At 43.8% G+C, this 15,754-nt stretch overlaps 1 protein-coding gene and 1 pseudogene across 2 annotated transcripts in view; both read right to left on the bottom strand.

Annotated features, from left to right (window-relative positions):
* Window positions 1-1,305, bottom strand: part of SLC29A2 (solute carrier family 29 member 2) — a 9,602-nt gene extending 8,297 nt beyond the window's left edge. For both annotated transcript variants that reach the window (XM_011368913.2, XM_023535801.1), the window contains exons 1-2: window positions 1,080-1,305; window positions 740-821 (exon numbers count right to left, since the gene is read on the bottom strand). In XM_011368913.2, coding sequence (XP_011367215.1) covers window positions 740-821; window positions 1,080-1,108 — 111 coding nt within the window. In that variant the 5' untranslated portion in view covers window positions 1,109-1,305. The remainder of the gene's footprint in view (window positions 1-739; window positions 822-1,079) is intronic.
* Window positions 1,306-6,984: 5,679 nt separating this feature from the next.
* LOC105298005 lies at window positions 6,985-8,004 on the bottom strand (annotated as a pseudogene).
* Window positions 8,005-15,754: the final 7,750 nt, after the last annotated feature.

Genomic DNA, 15,754 nt, shown 5'->3' on the forward strand with positions numbered 1-15,754 from the left:
ACCCTTCCCCTGAGTTACAAATCACCTCTTCTACAAAGCGGAAGGATTTGCTCCCTCCCCTGAGGACCCACAGGACTCTGCTCCAAGCCTTCGATGCCACATGTCACGTTACATTATTAATCGCTCTTTGGTACCCATCTTGCTCTCAAGACCAGGGGTGGATTCTGCTGTGGGTCTCCAGGGCCCAGCACTGAGCCAGGCACTGAAGAGGACAGTTGTCGTACTGAATATATATGAATAGCCCAGGCCCAAAGGGGATACAAGCCCCACATTTCTGCCTCCCCTTGAGAGAATATAAGCTCCATGAGGATGGAGACTTCCTCTGTTATGTTCCCAGTGCCAAGAATGGGGCCTGGCCCGCAGTGGGTGCACAATGACTATTTGTTGGATGAATGATTGTAATTCGTGCTATTTCAAAGAAAAACAAAGGTTTGGGAAATCCACTTTTGGAGTGACTAGCTCAAGAATAATGACAAACAGAAGTGGTGATTCCACAGGACCCCCTGGGCTGGTGGCCTTGGCCCTCTAAGGTCTGGGCATCCCTGAAAGCTTGGCCTTCCTAGCCATGAGAGGCACCGTCCCTCTCTGAGGCTCCTGGCTTCAGCTGACACCCAGGCATAATGAGGAGTCAAAGGCGGCGGGGAAGGGAAAGCTTCTGGTACCCCCTCAGGTCCAAGGCGGCTGGAGGGACAGACGGTGGTTGTGGCCCTGGGGCCGCCACTCCAGCCGCGTGTCTCACCGGGATGGCCGTGATGAAGAAGTTCCAGGGCAGGAGAGTGCCCAGCCCCAGGATAAAGAAGCTGATCCCGACCAGGTGGTAGCTGTGGGGATCAGTAAGAAGGTCACCCCGAGGACGCAGCTCCTCGGCCGCCCCTCCCGCCTCCCAGGGCGCCCCCTCCGGAGAGCGGACTACAGCCCCCATCATCCCGGCTCAGGCAGCCAAGGGAGGTGGCTGATGGGAATTGTAGTTTCATCAGGTCTGCTGCGAGCTTTGGAGCGCTCGAAGGAAGCTGCCCAAGGTCTGCGCTGCCCGCGGCCGCCAGGATCCCCGTCCGCGCCCCACTCGGTCCCCAACTCGCCTGTCCTGCGGCGTGTCTCCTCGAGCCATGGCCGTCCAGCGGAATGTGCCTGGGTGGGAGAGAGGTGGGGTTCCGCACCTGCACCTGCGCCGGGCGGAGAACCCGGGCGGGAGGCCAGGTCTCGCCTGCGGTTGGCGGGGGAGTGGTCAGGTCTCCCCGAAAGGGAAGGCGAGAGGCGTGAGCGCGGGAGGGAGCCGAGCGCGGGTCCCGAGCTCCGCAGGCTGGGACCTAGGCTCCGCCCCCGGGGCGGGGACAAAAGGTCTCATCACCCCTCCCCACCTACCCAAGGCCGGTTCTTCACACTCCCACTTCCGACCCCAGCCGCCCCTCGTGCTCCCGACTTCCCACTGCCCCCCAGGCCGCCGAGTGCGGCTTAGAGGCGGCTGACTTGGGAAGATGAACCCGCCTCCCATTTTTTTTCTTCTGTGAAACACTTTGTAAAAATTCTAGACCATTGTAATTTTGAAATTAATTTACTCTAACTCATACAATTTACGAGCGGGTTTGCTTTTCTCTGCAATCACCGTGCATATAGCGGATGCTGGAGAAGTGAGAGGCTCTAAGTCACAAATTATTTTCGTAAGTAATGAAATTTTATGGCCACCACTCCTTGTGTTTTCTTCCCCCAGCCAACTGTGAGGCAAACACTGCTTGTCTGGGTCAGTGTTTCACGGCCTGGGGCCATAGCAGGTGCTTGGTAAATGCTCAGTGAATAAACGGATCTTAATGATATACAAGAGATTTTAGAGAGAACAGAGACAGCTTTAAATTACACTGAAAGAGAAAGCTATTCTCTTTAATTTGCTCTCAAGCCTTCGGAATATATCAAGGCAGAACGTCTCAATTTAGTATACTAACATGTTTCTAACACCTGTTAATTACTCTCTCTTACAAAGAGGCAGCCTCAGGGCTTCTGCTGACGGTTTCATCTAAATAGAGATTAAAATCTTTTATGTTTCTTCTATTTTTATAGTTGCTTTATTTTTAGGGCTATTCATACTAGTTTCCTATTCATATATTTATAATAAAGACACATGCTTTTTTTGAAAAATAAAATTTTGTATAGTTTAGTAAATGAACATATAAATTTATTAAAATTAAATATAATTAAATTAGAATCCACTTAGTAAAATGAATACAAAAGAAATGTAAGTAAATTAAAAATATAAATTCGTTAAATAAAACCACACATTTTTATGATTTTTTAAATTTTAAAATAAATTTGTTTATACATTTAACTCAAAATAAATGTATTTATGAAAAATGAGTCATTTAAAAAAATTAACCAAACGAGACTGCAGGTGGGGCATAGCTGTGGCACAAGTTTTAAAGGAAGGAAGAGCTGAGGTTTGGGGAACATTCCTGGAGGCCCCGACTGAAGAGGATGAGGGCATTTCAGGAAGAGAACAGCCTGTACCAAGACCCCGGTTGTGAGAATGCTGACACATTCTGGGACACAAATAGATCCCTTTGGCAGGCATGGTGGAAGGAGAGGGCAGAGCCTCTGACAGACAGCTGGGCTGGTTATGACAGGCCTGAGGGCTGAGGAAGGAGCTCGGATTTCATTTTAAAGGAGAGGTTCTCAATTCAATCAGAATCGGTCACCCGTTTAATAACAAATATTTTGTTACTATCCTGCGATGAAATTAATGGATAATAAAACCTACCTATACACAAAAATTTAATGTCAATATAATATCCTAATTGTGAGATATGGGATAAAATTTTACAAAGTAGTAATAAATAGCGTGTGTTTGAGTGTTTGAACACTCAGGCGCAGTGAAGCAGTTGGATGCTGGCCTTTCTCTTTAAAACCCCAGTGAATGCACAATACAGGCAAGTAGTGAACCGGCGGCCACTGAAAGACTAGCTGGCCATCGGTGATGTGATTTTCCTAAACGGTTACCAAGTCTTGGCAAAGTTCCAAACAAAACAGAGTGCAGCTGTCCCTCTATATAGACAGTAGCTGCGTTGCTGAAAAAATGGGGTGTATGTTCAAACCTTACAAATAGTACATTGTGTCCATGTGTAAAATGAGATTAGGGTCTAGGCTCAGAAAATTACCAACATCGTTTTTAAAAATAAATAATAGATTTTAGTTTTAGTACAGGTTTAGCTTTACAGAATAGTTGAGCAAATAGGACGTGGAGTTCTGTATACTCTCCCGTCCGCCCGTTCCCGTTTCCCTTACGATGATCACGCGCGGCATAGTGAGGTTTGAGTCCGCGAGGGACCGCGTCTGGGAGAGTATGGATCAGGCTTTCTATATTTTGCCAGATAATTCTTTGTTGTGCGGCTGTCCCGCGCATTGCAGGATGTGTAGCAGCAGGGTAGGCCACACCCACTAGGCCAGGAGCACCTTCCCCTAGCCGTGATGCACAGCGTCTCCACATATTGCCAAAAGTCCCCTGGGAGGCAAAATTGCCCCTGGTTAAGAACTGCTGCTCTGAGACACTTGTTCTGAGCTCTGTCAGACGCAGACACTTTTTATAACATATTTTGCGACATCACTTTGATAATCCTAAAAGAGATTCACAAATAACATAACCCATCCCCACAATGTAAAAAAAAAAACAATAATATCCTAAGTGTAATGCAAAGGAAAACGAAAATCAAATAATTTATAAGAAAAGAGTATGTATTTCAATATCTAAGTCTTTGGGCGCAGCCACTTGAAAATAAAGAGTCTGATGCTCGCATTTCTAATGACTATGTTTACATTTAAGAGAAAGAAAAGGATCAGAAATCAGTTCAACGCAAGAACAGGGAAATGGAAGCACAAGGATACAGGTGAACAACCAGAATAAAAGCTACAGCTGGGGTAAGTAATAACAGGCCAGTCTTATTTGTGTACAAGACAAAGCTCGATTCTTTGTGGGCAGACTGAAATAATCTCCATTGAAATCTGTGTATCATGCTGAAATAAGTTACAGACTGCCGAAGTAGACAAACTGAGAAGCCATGATATTTTCGTAAATGACCTGAGTTTTATTTATGAGTTATTGTCAAAATAATTCCTGAGGTAATGATATGAGATTGGAACAGTACTGAAATATGTCAGGAGTTATGTCTCCTGTTTTGAAATCTCACTTCAGGCTTCAGGTGAAGGTAGAGAGTGAATCCCTAGTACTTATGAACTTGGAGACCATAATGTATTTTGGTAGGCAACAAGGAGTATGGATGGGTTGGAAAGAATAAACAGTAATAAACGAGGCCGTGGGGTTGATTGGGTATATTTCTGGGAAAAGTATCTGAGTAAGATTTTTTTTAACATCCAGGTAATGCCAGAATAAGTAAATAATTACAAAATGTAATTTTCGTGTTGTAGCTTTCTTATCATTGGGTTATAAGTACTTTTAATTATAGCTTTATTAACATGATTTTTTTAGAGCAACCTTTATTAATTAAATGCAATGAGATCCCTGCATTTATTGCCACTAATTTATATTTTGTTCTAAGTCCGTTCAACGGCGTCTTCCTTAGATTTCTTCTGATACATATCTACAACTGGTTTTGTTGCTTTTGCAGTATTACCACCGATGCAATGAGAATTTCAAAATATGTTGTTAGAAATGCTATCATACATTATTTAGTCCTTTCCAAAGAAAGAGATTCATTAAGTCATGTTTGAGGTTCAAATGTAGTTTTAAAACTCAATTAACTTTCCCTGTCAATGCTGGCTAATGCTCCATATCTGCTTCAGATGGATTTAATACTCAGACCAGTACTGGAAGTTCAAACTGATCCTTAAATCTGGTTATCATGGCCGTGTTCTTGAAAAACGAATCCAAAATAGAGAATAGGCCCGATCATATCAAATTACTACAAAAATAGAAACTAGAAATTCCTGACAAGAAGGATTATTTTTAAATCCCATGATCCTATGATAATTCCCATCTTTTTGGTGGGCTTGATCTTTTTTTTTCCAGCAGGTAAACTTTTCAAATATATCTAACGATATATGACATCATTTTGCGATATCGCAATTACGATGTTTACTGTTTCTTTGATCGAATCAAATAATTCCCCAATAATACCAAAGATAATATATTTTTTTGATATGTGGATGTACACAAGTTTAATAACTGTAGATTAACAGAAAGGACAACGGAACACAGATGCAATACACGAAAACAGGGGTAGGTGGGGGTAGAAGGGGGTAGAGGGACTCTGGCTGTGATCACAGCAACCAACGAGTGATTCCTCTGGTGCCCTGAGGTCATGAGACACTTGACCATGTCACCAGGAACTTCATGTTGAGAAAAACCACCAACTCCGGAAAACAAGCAGTGACACAATTAATTACTGAGCTTCGGATAGGGGCAGGCCCTCTTTGTCAGGGTGTTAATCTTAAGGATGTGCCGCGGTCCAGCCACGACAGGATCCAGGGGGCCCCGAAGGTGGGCAAGGCGTCGGCGCGGGAGACAGTCGACTACACAGCTCAGAGGCGGTGACACTGTTCCGTTTTATTGTGATTTGAGTACAACTTTTATACTTTTTGTTTTGGCATTTGATTATACTTTGTTGTTAAGGTAGCAGGGAGTTAAATTTCTGTGGTTAGGCGAAGCGGAAAATCTTATAGAGTATATTATTATTAATGTTCATGATTAACTAGTACATTTTTCTCTCAATCGTTAGAACAGAACTACCTGATGGAACAATCTAAACTTTTAATTCTTATATCTATTACGTAAGATACAGTTTGATTTAAGTAAAGGTGATAGATAGATGTATTCATAACAGCAAGCATTGGCTTGTGGGCAGACATTGTTCTTCTTTCTGCCTGAAGAAATCTTTTAAATGCTATTTGATTTATGCTATATCTAAAGTTCAAGCTGAACCTTTCTCATAGCTGTTTAAAAGTTTCCTTGGTGCAGTAATGAGGAAAATATTTATAAAAATCAGTTTTACAAAGCTGCTTTCATAAGCTAAGTTCCTGTTCCTTTGTTTTTAAGCACCAAGGAGATCCTGACCTAGCCAGCCTTTCTATGAAACTTAAACTACTATAAGGCACATGAATTCTATCTTTATTCACTATATGTATACTATCTTTATTATAAGCTTCTGTATAAGGCAAAGGAAGATCAGGTAATCTTTTCATACTATTAGCCCCCCTAGGTGGATACCAGAGTTTTCTATTTATCCACTAGGCCACAAAAGGAGGCCCTTCTATAGTAGGCACAGGCTTATGAGTAAATTTCTTATCTTTTACTAATTTTTCTACTAACTGCGTGGGAACAGGAGTATAAACTGGTTCTAGTAATTCAGCTTGTTATAATTTATTCATAATATCTTTAAGAGGTGCATCAAAAGGAATTTCCCTTAATAATTGTTCAAATAAAGGGTTTACGCATTCTGGACACGTCAGGGTGACTAGAGCTGATTCCATACGCGGGGAATTTACTGTGTTTTCCTCTGAGCCAATTTTGAGGAAATCCATTTGTATAGCGTTTACACTTACTAGAATTTGTGCTACCCAAATTCCCCCTATTAATAGGATCATTTCTAAGAAACCAATTATCCCTAAACACATGCCACGTCCTCGTTCTTGACAATGCATTCCTTGAAGCCTCTGTCCCCATCTCCGGGCCTTGTCACACAGTAGGGTAGAAAGAGGACGCGGCAAGGATGTCTGGGCTCGGAGAGTGTTACGGTCAGCATGTTGACACCACAAGGGGTCTCTTCGGGACGCACCCTGTTTCCCTAACACTAGGTGAAGAAACGCCCCCGCTCACGGTAACCGTGATGCCTGGCCTTTTGATCCACAGTAGCTCTACTCACCACTGCACCCCACAGCCAGCTTCACTCTATCTACTAAGCACCCTCCCCACGAATGGATTTCCAACAGGTGTGAGCAAATCCAGAGATGGGAGGAACCACAGCAGTGGGATCTGAGAGACAGGAGTCAGCCGAAGGAGCAGATGTGCCCCACGCTGGGCCCCTTCTGGGCATCACTGAGATTGCTATTGCTCAGGAGCACCTGCTCCCCAAGTTTGAAGGCTGGCATCCTGAGGTAGGGGCAGGTGGCACAGCGGAAAGCATCGCCCAGGTGGCAGTTTCCACAGGCCGACTTGGGTTGGGAGCTCACGTGTTCCCTTGACTCCTCTTTGTCCAGTTCTTTGGCAAGGCCGTCAGTGCGGTTCCTGCAGGCTTTCCTCTTTTTCCCTTCTCCACATGAAAGGAGCCCGCAGGGAAGCTGGATCGGGCTTCTTCAAATCATCTGGATCCAGCAGCTCATCTGAGTCAATGAGATCCACGCTCTCATTCTCCATGTCATTGGCTGAGAGGGTCCAGAGCTTGGCAGCTGCAGGGTCCACAGCAGGCTTCACCAAAGGAGATTTCTCGGCCATAGAAAGGTTAAGTTGACTAGAAGAGCCCACTTCAAAGTTGTTGTTGTTGTTGTTGTTGTTGTTTTTGCCTGTGATCCGCACAGAGAGCAAGGTGTCACTATGGTAACCCAGGTGTTCTTGGACAGACTGCATCTCCTCGGAGCTCAAGGACTCCGGGTGTAGCTCTTTCCTTCCACAAGAGTCAGGGCTGAACGCAGCTTAGATGCAGTCTTCACTTTGCTATTGTTGTTCACTACCGCTGTCTCTACTGGCTCTTGCAGAAAAAGACATCCACCAGGCCGAAGGATCCGGGCCATCTCGGCCAAAATCTCAGCACTGTGCACCGTGGTGCTTCCAGGAATTACACTCGACAAGGTAATGTCAAAGCTAGATGTTTTGTGGGCAGACTGCAACAGCTCATTGATGTTTTCCGCAGACACTGGGCCCTCACTGCCGGTCAACGCGTGAAGCTCATCCACCGGCTCTTGCAGAGCCTCCACCAGGGAGGACTTATCCCAGACCACGGCTGCAAACTGGCCAGCTGAGATCTCAAAGTCTGCCATGCCTGCAGGGCTACGAACCTGCTAACCTGATTCTCTCGCAAAGATAACATTTTTAAAGCATATCCTTTGGTGAGCCGTTTTACTTCTCAGGGTAAGATTAAAATAATGACTTTGACACTTCTGAGTACTGGTCAGGAATTTTACAGAATGTCCTCCAAATTGGGTTTTTCTGTTTTTACTATGGCTAGATGACTGGTGTTAAGGGGCAAAATACCGCAGCGGTGAAATGCTCCTGTCACGCATCAGGGAGTACCTGATATCACGTGACATCACTGATGATGTTAACTTTGGTCACTTGGTTAAGGTCATTTCACCAGATGTAGGTGGGCGGGGCTAAGTACTACTTCCGGGAAGAGGGTGGAGCTGCATATATAATTGGACTTCTTCTGTAAGAAGAACGTGTCTCTTCTTTCCATTTATATATATCACTATGGACTCATACACATGTATGTATATATACACACGTATACATATATACAATTATATATTATGTTTTGAGTTATAATCCAGTATTACGTTATTTACTTAATGGCTCAGATTGTTCCAGGATTGGCCCCTGGAGTTCTTCCAGACTGGCTCCAGTGTCCCTTTGACATGCCCCCATCCTTTCGCTCTTTTGAATACTACCTCGCTTTCTGGTGTTTTCCCTTCCCTAGCCCAGAATCAGCCACTCCCCCAAAGAGCCCTGTTGCTTTTATTGGAGAATGGTATTTAGAAACCCAGGCCCAGGCACGAAGATCCGAAGTGACCTTTTAAAAATGAAAATCGAAGTATATCCATTTTCTGCTTATGGTTTTGGATGGTTTCCCACTGCGCTCAGAGTTAGAGCTGTGACTGTACCCAGCCTACGAGATTCTGGCTGAGGGGCCCCTGACACGGGAGGCTCCAGCTGGCTCCTCCCCTCGCCTGGCCGCCCCGCCGCCCCTTTCGCTTCCCAGGATGCTCCAGGTTTTCTCTTCCCGAGGCCAGCATGAAGGTTGTATCCTCTGTCTGAGTAACTCTGAGTCCTCATAAAATATTTTTTTCTGAGGAAGGTCCTGGCTACTGACCTTCTCCAACCCGATCCTCAAATCAAATTAGACCTTCTTGTTCCAAGACCCGGTATTTATTTTTAAATTTTCAATTAGAGTTGACATTTAGTATTATTTAATGTTATTTTCAGGTGTGCAGCATAATGGTTAGACGTTTATATAATTTACGAAGCGATCCCACTGATGAATACCCACCTGGCACCATACATAGTTATTATAATATTATTGACTATGTTCCCTATGCTCTACTCCACATCCCCGTGACTGTTTTGTAACTTCCAATTGTACTTCTTAGACCCTTCACCGTTTTCACCCAGTCCCCCAACCCCCTTTCCATCTGGCAATCACCAGGTTGTTATCCATGTCTATGAGTCCATTCCTGTTTTGTTCGTTTGTTTTGTTTTGTTTTAGATTCCACATATAATTGAAATCGTATGGTGTTTGTCTTTCTCTGCCTGACTTATTTCACGTAGCATAATACCCTCTCGGTCCATCCATGTTGTCACAAATGGTAAGATTTCATTCTTTTTTATGGCTGAGTAATATTCCATTGTATATATGCACCGGACCCAGTATTTGTTCCTTCGGTGTCAGAGACTGATTGCTACCCACCAAAATTCTTTCTCTTCTTTGGCGATAATAGACTTGTAGTGGGGCACATGACACCATCTACACTTCACTTCCCAGCCTCCTTAGGAGCTGGGTTTGGCTTTGCGCTTAGTTCTCTCTAGTAGAATGACTAGAAGTGACACATGCCACTTCCTGAACTGACCCATCGAAACTTCCACGTGTGCCCTCCATGCCCTCCCCCATCCTGAAGGCTGGAATGGCCACAACCAGAGTTCATGGAAGCATTGTGCAGAATATGGCAGCTCTGATGTCAGCCTAGTGCTGACATCATGGCGTTGGGCAGAACTCCCCACCAAGCTGGACCTGTTACTCTAAATTGTTACATGAGAGGGAGTCAAACGCTTCTGGGGCCTGTTCGCTTCAGTAGCTTAGCTATCCCCCTGAAAAGCCTTCCAGTTTAGTTCGGACACTTTCAGTGGTGAGTGGGAGAGGCTGGAGATGTGATGGCAGAGCTTCTAGTCTGAATGGAAGATCAGGCTAGTGCTGAGTATTTTCAGCCTGTAGAAATGTGGAATAAAATCTCTGACTCCGCAAATGTAACGCCAGGCCAGCCTTGTAAGGAGGAAAGGGAAATCTCCAAGTACCAGAAGCAGAGAAGAACCTGCGTGCCAGAGGCACAGCCTGTGAGCCCAGAGATCAGCAGTCCCAGGGGGCTGGTGAGCATTAGAGGCTTGACATCTTGTCTCTGTCATTTGTTTGCTTTTCTTTTAGAGACTTCAAAATCATATTTGTTGAGCACTTACTATGTGCCAGTTACCATTTTAAGCTCTTTATATGGATCCACTCACTTAATCATCACAGTCATATGAGGGAGGTGCTGTTAATGTCTTCATCTTACTGATAAGCACAGAGAAGTTACTTGTCTTTGGTCCCACGGGTGAAAAGGGGCAGAACCAGGACTCGCGGCCAGGCTGTCTCGCTTCCGAGTCTGTGCTCCCAGGCAGCACATATGCCAGTGTGAGGAGAAAGATGAGATCAGTTTTGGACTGGTTGTACCTTGGCAGTGATGGTCCGGGCATGGCATCCATCCCAGCACCCAAGGAAGACCTCCCACCCCTGCACCCTCTACTCCCCCACAGGCTGGGAGCCAGACCCCTCCAGAGAGGGCAATGAGAAGTCACTGAAGTGCCTTTCTGGCAACACTGCGAAGCTTCCAGAGGATGTGCCAGGGACAGCTGCTGGCTGCTGGGTGCTGCCGGCTGCCACCGCCGACTCAGGAGCTGGAAGCTGCGGAAGCTGACCTCAGTAGGAGCTGGTCACTGGAAAAACCACCCATGTGAGCCAGGTGCTAGAAGAAGCTGTGCCCTGGAGAAGCCTGGCGTGGGAAACCCGCCTGACCAAGAGCTGAGCACCAGAGAAAGGGGTCTGCAGGAGGCCAGCAAGGGCCACCCTGGAACTAGGGCCACCCTGGAACAAGGGCCACCCTGGAACATTGCCTTCTGGAACATGCCAGTGTCCCATCAGCACTCTGCTGACAGGGACAGGATTTTTTGAAAGATGCACTGATAAAGCAGCGGAAGTGGAAGTCCAGGGAATGTGTAAGGACCTGGTCGGATCCTGCAGCCAAAGAGGGAGACCCCACTCAGGGGACCCGAGCCCCCCCTACTCCAGAGAGCTGCTCCTTGGTTTTATTGCTCTAGGTTCAAGACAGTAGAAGAAATAAAGGTACATTTTTCAAGGTGAGTGCCGCTCTTTCAATGCAGAATGATTCAGTGTTTGATGACTTAAAATCTGTCGAAATGACACTCATCTATTTTGCTTATGGAGCTAAAACAGTAGGAGTTTGTGAAGGACACCAGAGTTACAGTAAGAAAGTAGTGGATGATCAGCGGGAACTGATTACAGGTGGAGACTGTGCCAAGATGATTATTTCCCAGCTGAAGCAAATGAGAAACATCCCAGTCCCCTCCAGATGCAGTCATGGTTGACGATCTCATGAAGCTCTGTCCTGGATCTTCCATTAAGGACATCGTATGTGTCTTTCTCACGATTTCCGTATTCAGTTAATTAGGGAAAGTGAAGAAAAAGCTGGACCATGATGATAGCCGTTTGAAGTTAGATTTAAAAACCACACAACTTTTCCCTCTAACCCCTCTGGGAGACAGCAGCATCAGAGATACCTTCTCATTTTAGTCTCAGGGAATAAGACACGATTCACAACTCGGAGATTTCTTCTGTCTCCAGAACCTGCGTCCTCTGAGATATATTTTAAATGTAAATTTGCACGTGAAAGTCTTGGTCATGACACAAAGATTTTCATTTTGTTGTCTTGGAAATAAGGAAATGCAGCTATGGGAAGATGGTAACATTATATGTCATCCTATGTCAACAGCACACCGATACAGTATTTTTGCAGACTAATGAATCCCAAATTGTGCAAATAACATGTAAGTGGCGAGCTCACCTGGATTTCTTAAATGAATGAACAAAAGCGTTTGCCACAGTGACCTTCACTTTCTACTCTATGTACTTTTGCTCTTTTTGTACAGTTAATTCTCTGGTGTCATTTGCGTAATTAAAAATAAATGAACAAAAATCAAATCAAGAAAGTTTTCTATTTTAAAATCACAAAAATAATATTCTTACATTTCCAATTGAAACTATGAGCATGCGTCCGATACAGATCGTAACCCAGACTACAGAAGTGCTGTGCCGTAATCAAATTAGTGGAGTATGGAATAGCAAACCTAAGTGTAAGTGCTTAAACTACTAAAATTCTTTAAAAATATAGGGAAATATTTGTGATCTGAGATGTGACACCAAAAGTATATCCATAGAAGAAATAAAATGACACATTGGACTTCATCAAAAGTTAAGGCTTTTGCTCTTCAAAATACAGTCCACTACAGTGAAAATAAAAAGGCAAGTCATGAACTGGGAGAAAATATTTGCAAAACATATATCCAAACAAATTTGGATCTAGAATATATAGAGAGCTCTTATAACTCAGTAATAATAAGTCAAACAATCCCATTTTAAAAATGGAGATGATTTAAACAGACATCTCACTAAAGAGGATATACATATTATAAATCAGCAAATAAAATATATTCATCATTATTAGTCATTAGGAAAATGTGAATTAAAACCACAATGAGTACCACTTTCACACCTATTAGAATGACTAAATTAAAAAGACTAACTATATCGAGAATTGGCCATGATAGAAACAACTGGAACTCTCATATAATGTTAATAAGAATATAAAATGGTTCTATCATCTTGGGAAAAATGGAAAGTTTCTTAAAAAGTTAAATATCTACCTACCACATGATCCAGCCATTCTACTTCTAGATTTAGATCCAAGAGAAATGAAAGCATATGTCTACACAAAGACTTGTGTATAAATACTCATAGCAGATTTATTTGCAATAGAGCAAAATTGGAAACATAAATGTCCGTCAACAGGTGGATGGATAAAATAAATTATGGTATACCCACACAAAGGAATGCAACCCACAATGAAAAAGTGAAGAACTATTGATACACACAACAGCATGGATGGATTGCAAAATAATAATGCTGGGTGAAAGGAGCTAGACTTTTTCAACTCATTTACTACTTCTGGGGGTTGTGTTTTTTTAGTAGATTCCCTGCTATTTTCTATGTGAATAATCACATCATCTGCGAAGAGGGACAGTTTTATTTCTTCCTTTCCAATCCATACACCACTTATTCCTTTTTCTTGCCTTATTGCAGTGGTTAAACTTCCAGTACTACGTTGAATGGGAGCGGTGAGACCCGGCATTCATACCTTGTCCTCAATCTTAGAAAATCATTCAGTCTTTCATCGTTGAGTTTGACGTTAGCTGTAGGGTTTTTGTAGATGCTCTTTACCCAGTTTAGGAAAATTTCCTCTTTTCTTATTTTCCTGAAAGTTTTTTTTTTTTTTAACATGAATTGGTGTTAAATTTTGTCAAATGTTTTTTCTGTATCAGTTGATATGATCTTGAGATTTTTAACTTTAGCCCATGTTACAGGCTGAATTGTGTCCTTCCCCTCTCCCTCAAATTTATATATTGAAGTCTTAACCCCTAGTGCTTAGTGCTTCAGATTGTAACTGTATTTGGAGACAGGGTCTTTAAAAAGGTAAGTAGATTAAAACGAGGTCGTTCAGATGGGTTAATATGACTGGTGTCCTTATAAGAAGAGGAGATTAAGACATAGAGACAGAGGGAAGATGATATGACAACACAGGTTGAAAACAGCCATGTATAAGCTAAGAAGAAAGGCCCTCAAAGGAACCAATTCTGCTGACACCTCGGTCTCAGACTGCTAGCCTCCAGAATTGTGAGAAATAATGTTTCGTATGTGTTTAAGACACCCAGTTTGTGATACTTTGTGGTACCATTCTCTTCAGAAAACCATTCGTGTTCTTTTGAGAAACAATTTCTGGTTTGCTTCTTGACTCTGGGTGAGATATCAAACACCTGATGATATGACATCAAGTTGACTCCACAAGCTAAGATGCTGAATTTTGACTTGTCCACTGAGCTACGGGTAGGGCATGCAGCTCTGTTCTCCATCATCAAGTGAAAGTGGTATGTATACGAGATTGAGATCAAGCACAGCCTGAAAGCGGAAGTGAGTTTAGTGAGCAGGAGACTTATATTCTCACTGTCCCTTCACAGTCTTCTGCAACCCATACCTGTGACCTGGTGCACAGAAGGTTCTATGTGATATGCTGGCACCAGCTGGGAGTGGACAGGTGCATCATTACAACCCATGCACCGGTGTCAGTGGACGGTGGGAAGGGAAATCTAAGTGGGCAGATTTCTGAGGGGCACATTTAGTCTACTCCATTTCGAAGGAAAGATGGTCTAAACTGTGGCTCGACACCAGGGCAGTGGAGAACAACTTAGCTGTTATGAAAAGTAGTATTAACCTTAGCAGTTAAATGCATGGACTTGAGCCACCTGCCTGAGCCCAGATCCTAGCTTTGCTACTTACTGTGCGTGTGATGACTATTTGCAACTTATTACTGTCTGCACCGTTACCTCTTCTTTAAAATGAATTAATAATGGTACCTACCTCTTAGAGTTGTTGTGCTGATAATTGAATTAATATAGGTAAAGTACCTGGATTAGTGCCTGGAACATAGTAAGTACTATGTAAATTTACTTGCTATGATTAGATATGATGATGATGGTGATGATGATAGTGATGATGATGATGACGATGACGACGACTGATAGTCAGGGATTTGGTGGGAAGAATAGGTCTGTGAATTCATAACAAAAAGATATGGCAGAATCGCTAATGGTTCAAACCTTATAGGATTGAAAAATTTGAGTCAGCCCACCAAGGAAAGAACCCCAATCGGCCAAGGTGCAGGCTGAGGGCAAACAGAATGTGGGGAGGCTTGTGAAGAAAAGATAACATCAACCAGAGCCTTAGACCAATTGCAAAAGTGAGCATTTCAATAGGTAGTTTATGTTTTTCTCTTGCCCTGTTATGTAACCAATTTCCCTCCCCCTCCTCCTTTTCTATTTCATTTAAGGCAGTAATTCTCAACTAGGGGTGATTTTGATGAACCGAAGACATTTGACAATATCTGGAGACATTTTTGATTGTCACAACGGGGGGAGGTGCCACTGGCATCTAGTGGGTGGAGACCAGGGATGCTGCTAAACATCCTACAGCACACAGAAAAGTCCCCCAACGAAACATCTGGCTCAAAATGTCACAGCGTCAAGGTTGAAAAAGCCTAATAGAAGGCATGTTGGTGGTGGCTCATATTTTAGTCCATAAATTATAGGATAACGAGATGGAACTGGGGCTGAACCAAAGATGAGCAATACCCAGAAATGGATGCGATGACAGATGGAAGACCAGTTATTACTGTTTCCTTTTAAGGAGGGCGCGAGTGTTTTCACATTTGTATGCACGAGAGTCGCTTTATGTTGGGGCTGTGTGGTTGTTGATGCGTTGCCGAGATGTTCGAGGATGAGAAGAGGTCACATATGAGTGCCAAGTGACAGAGAGGCTGGAACTCGGCAGACGTGGTGAGCTGGCTCCCTCGACGTCTCTCCCAGCCTCTTGCTCGTGTGCCGTCCTAGACTTCGGAGGCTGGAAAGAGCAATGCTCCACTTCCCAGGCCCGCTTATAGGCGGGTTCTGGGG

Source organism: Pteropus vampyrus, unplaced genomic scaffold, assembly GCF_000151845.1.
Source record: "Pteropus vampyrus isolate Shadow unplaced genomic scaffold, Pvam_2.0 Scaffold144, whole genome shotgun sequence".
Taxonomy (NCBI): Eukaryota; Metazoa; Chordata; class Mammalia; order Chiroptera; family Pteropodidae; genus Pteropus; species Pteropus vampyrus.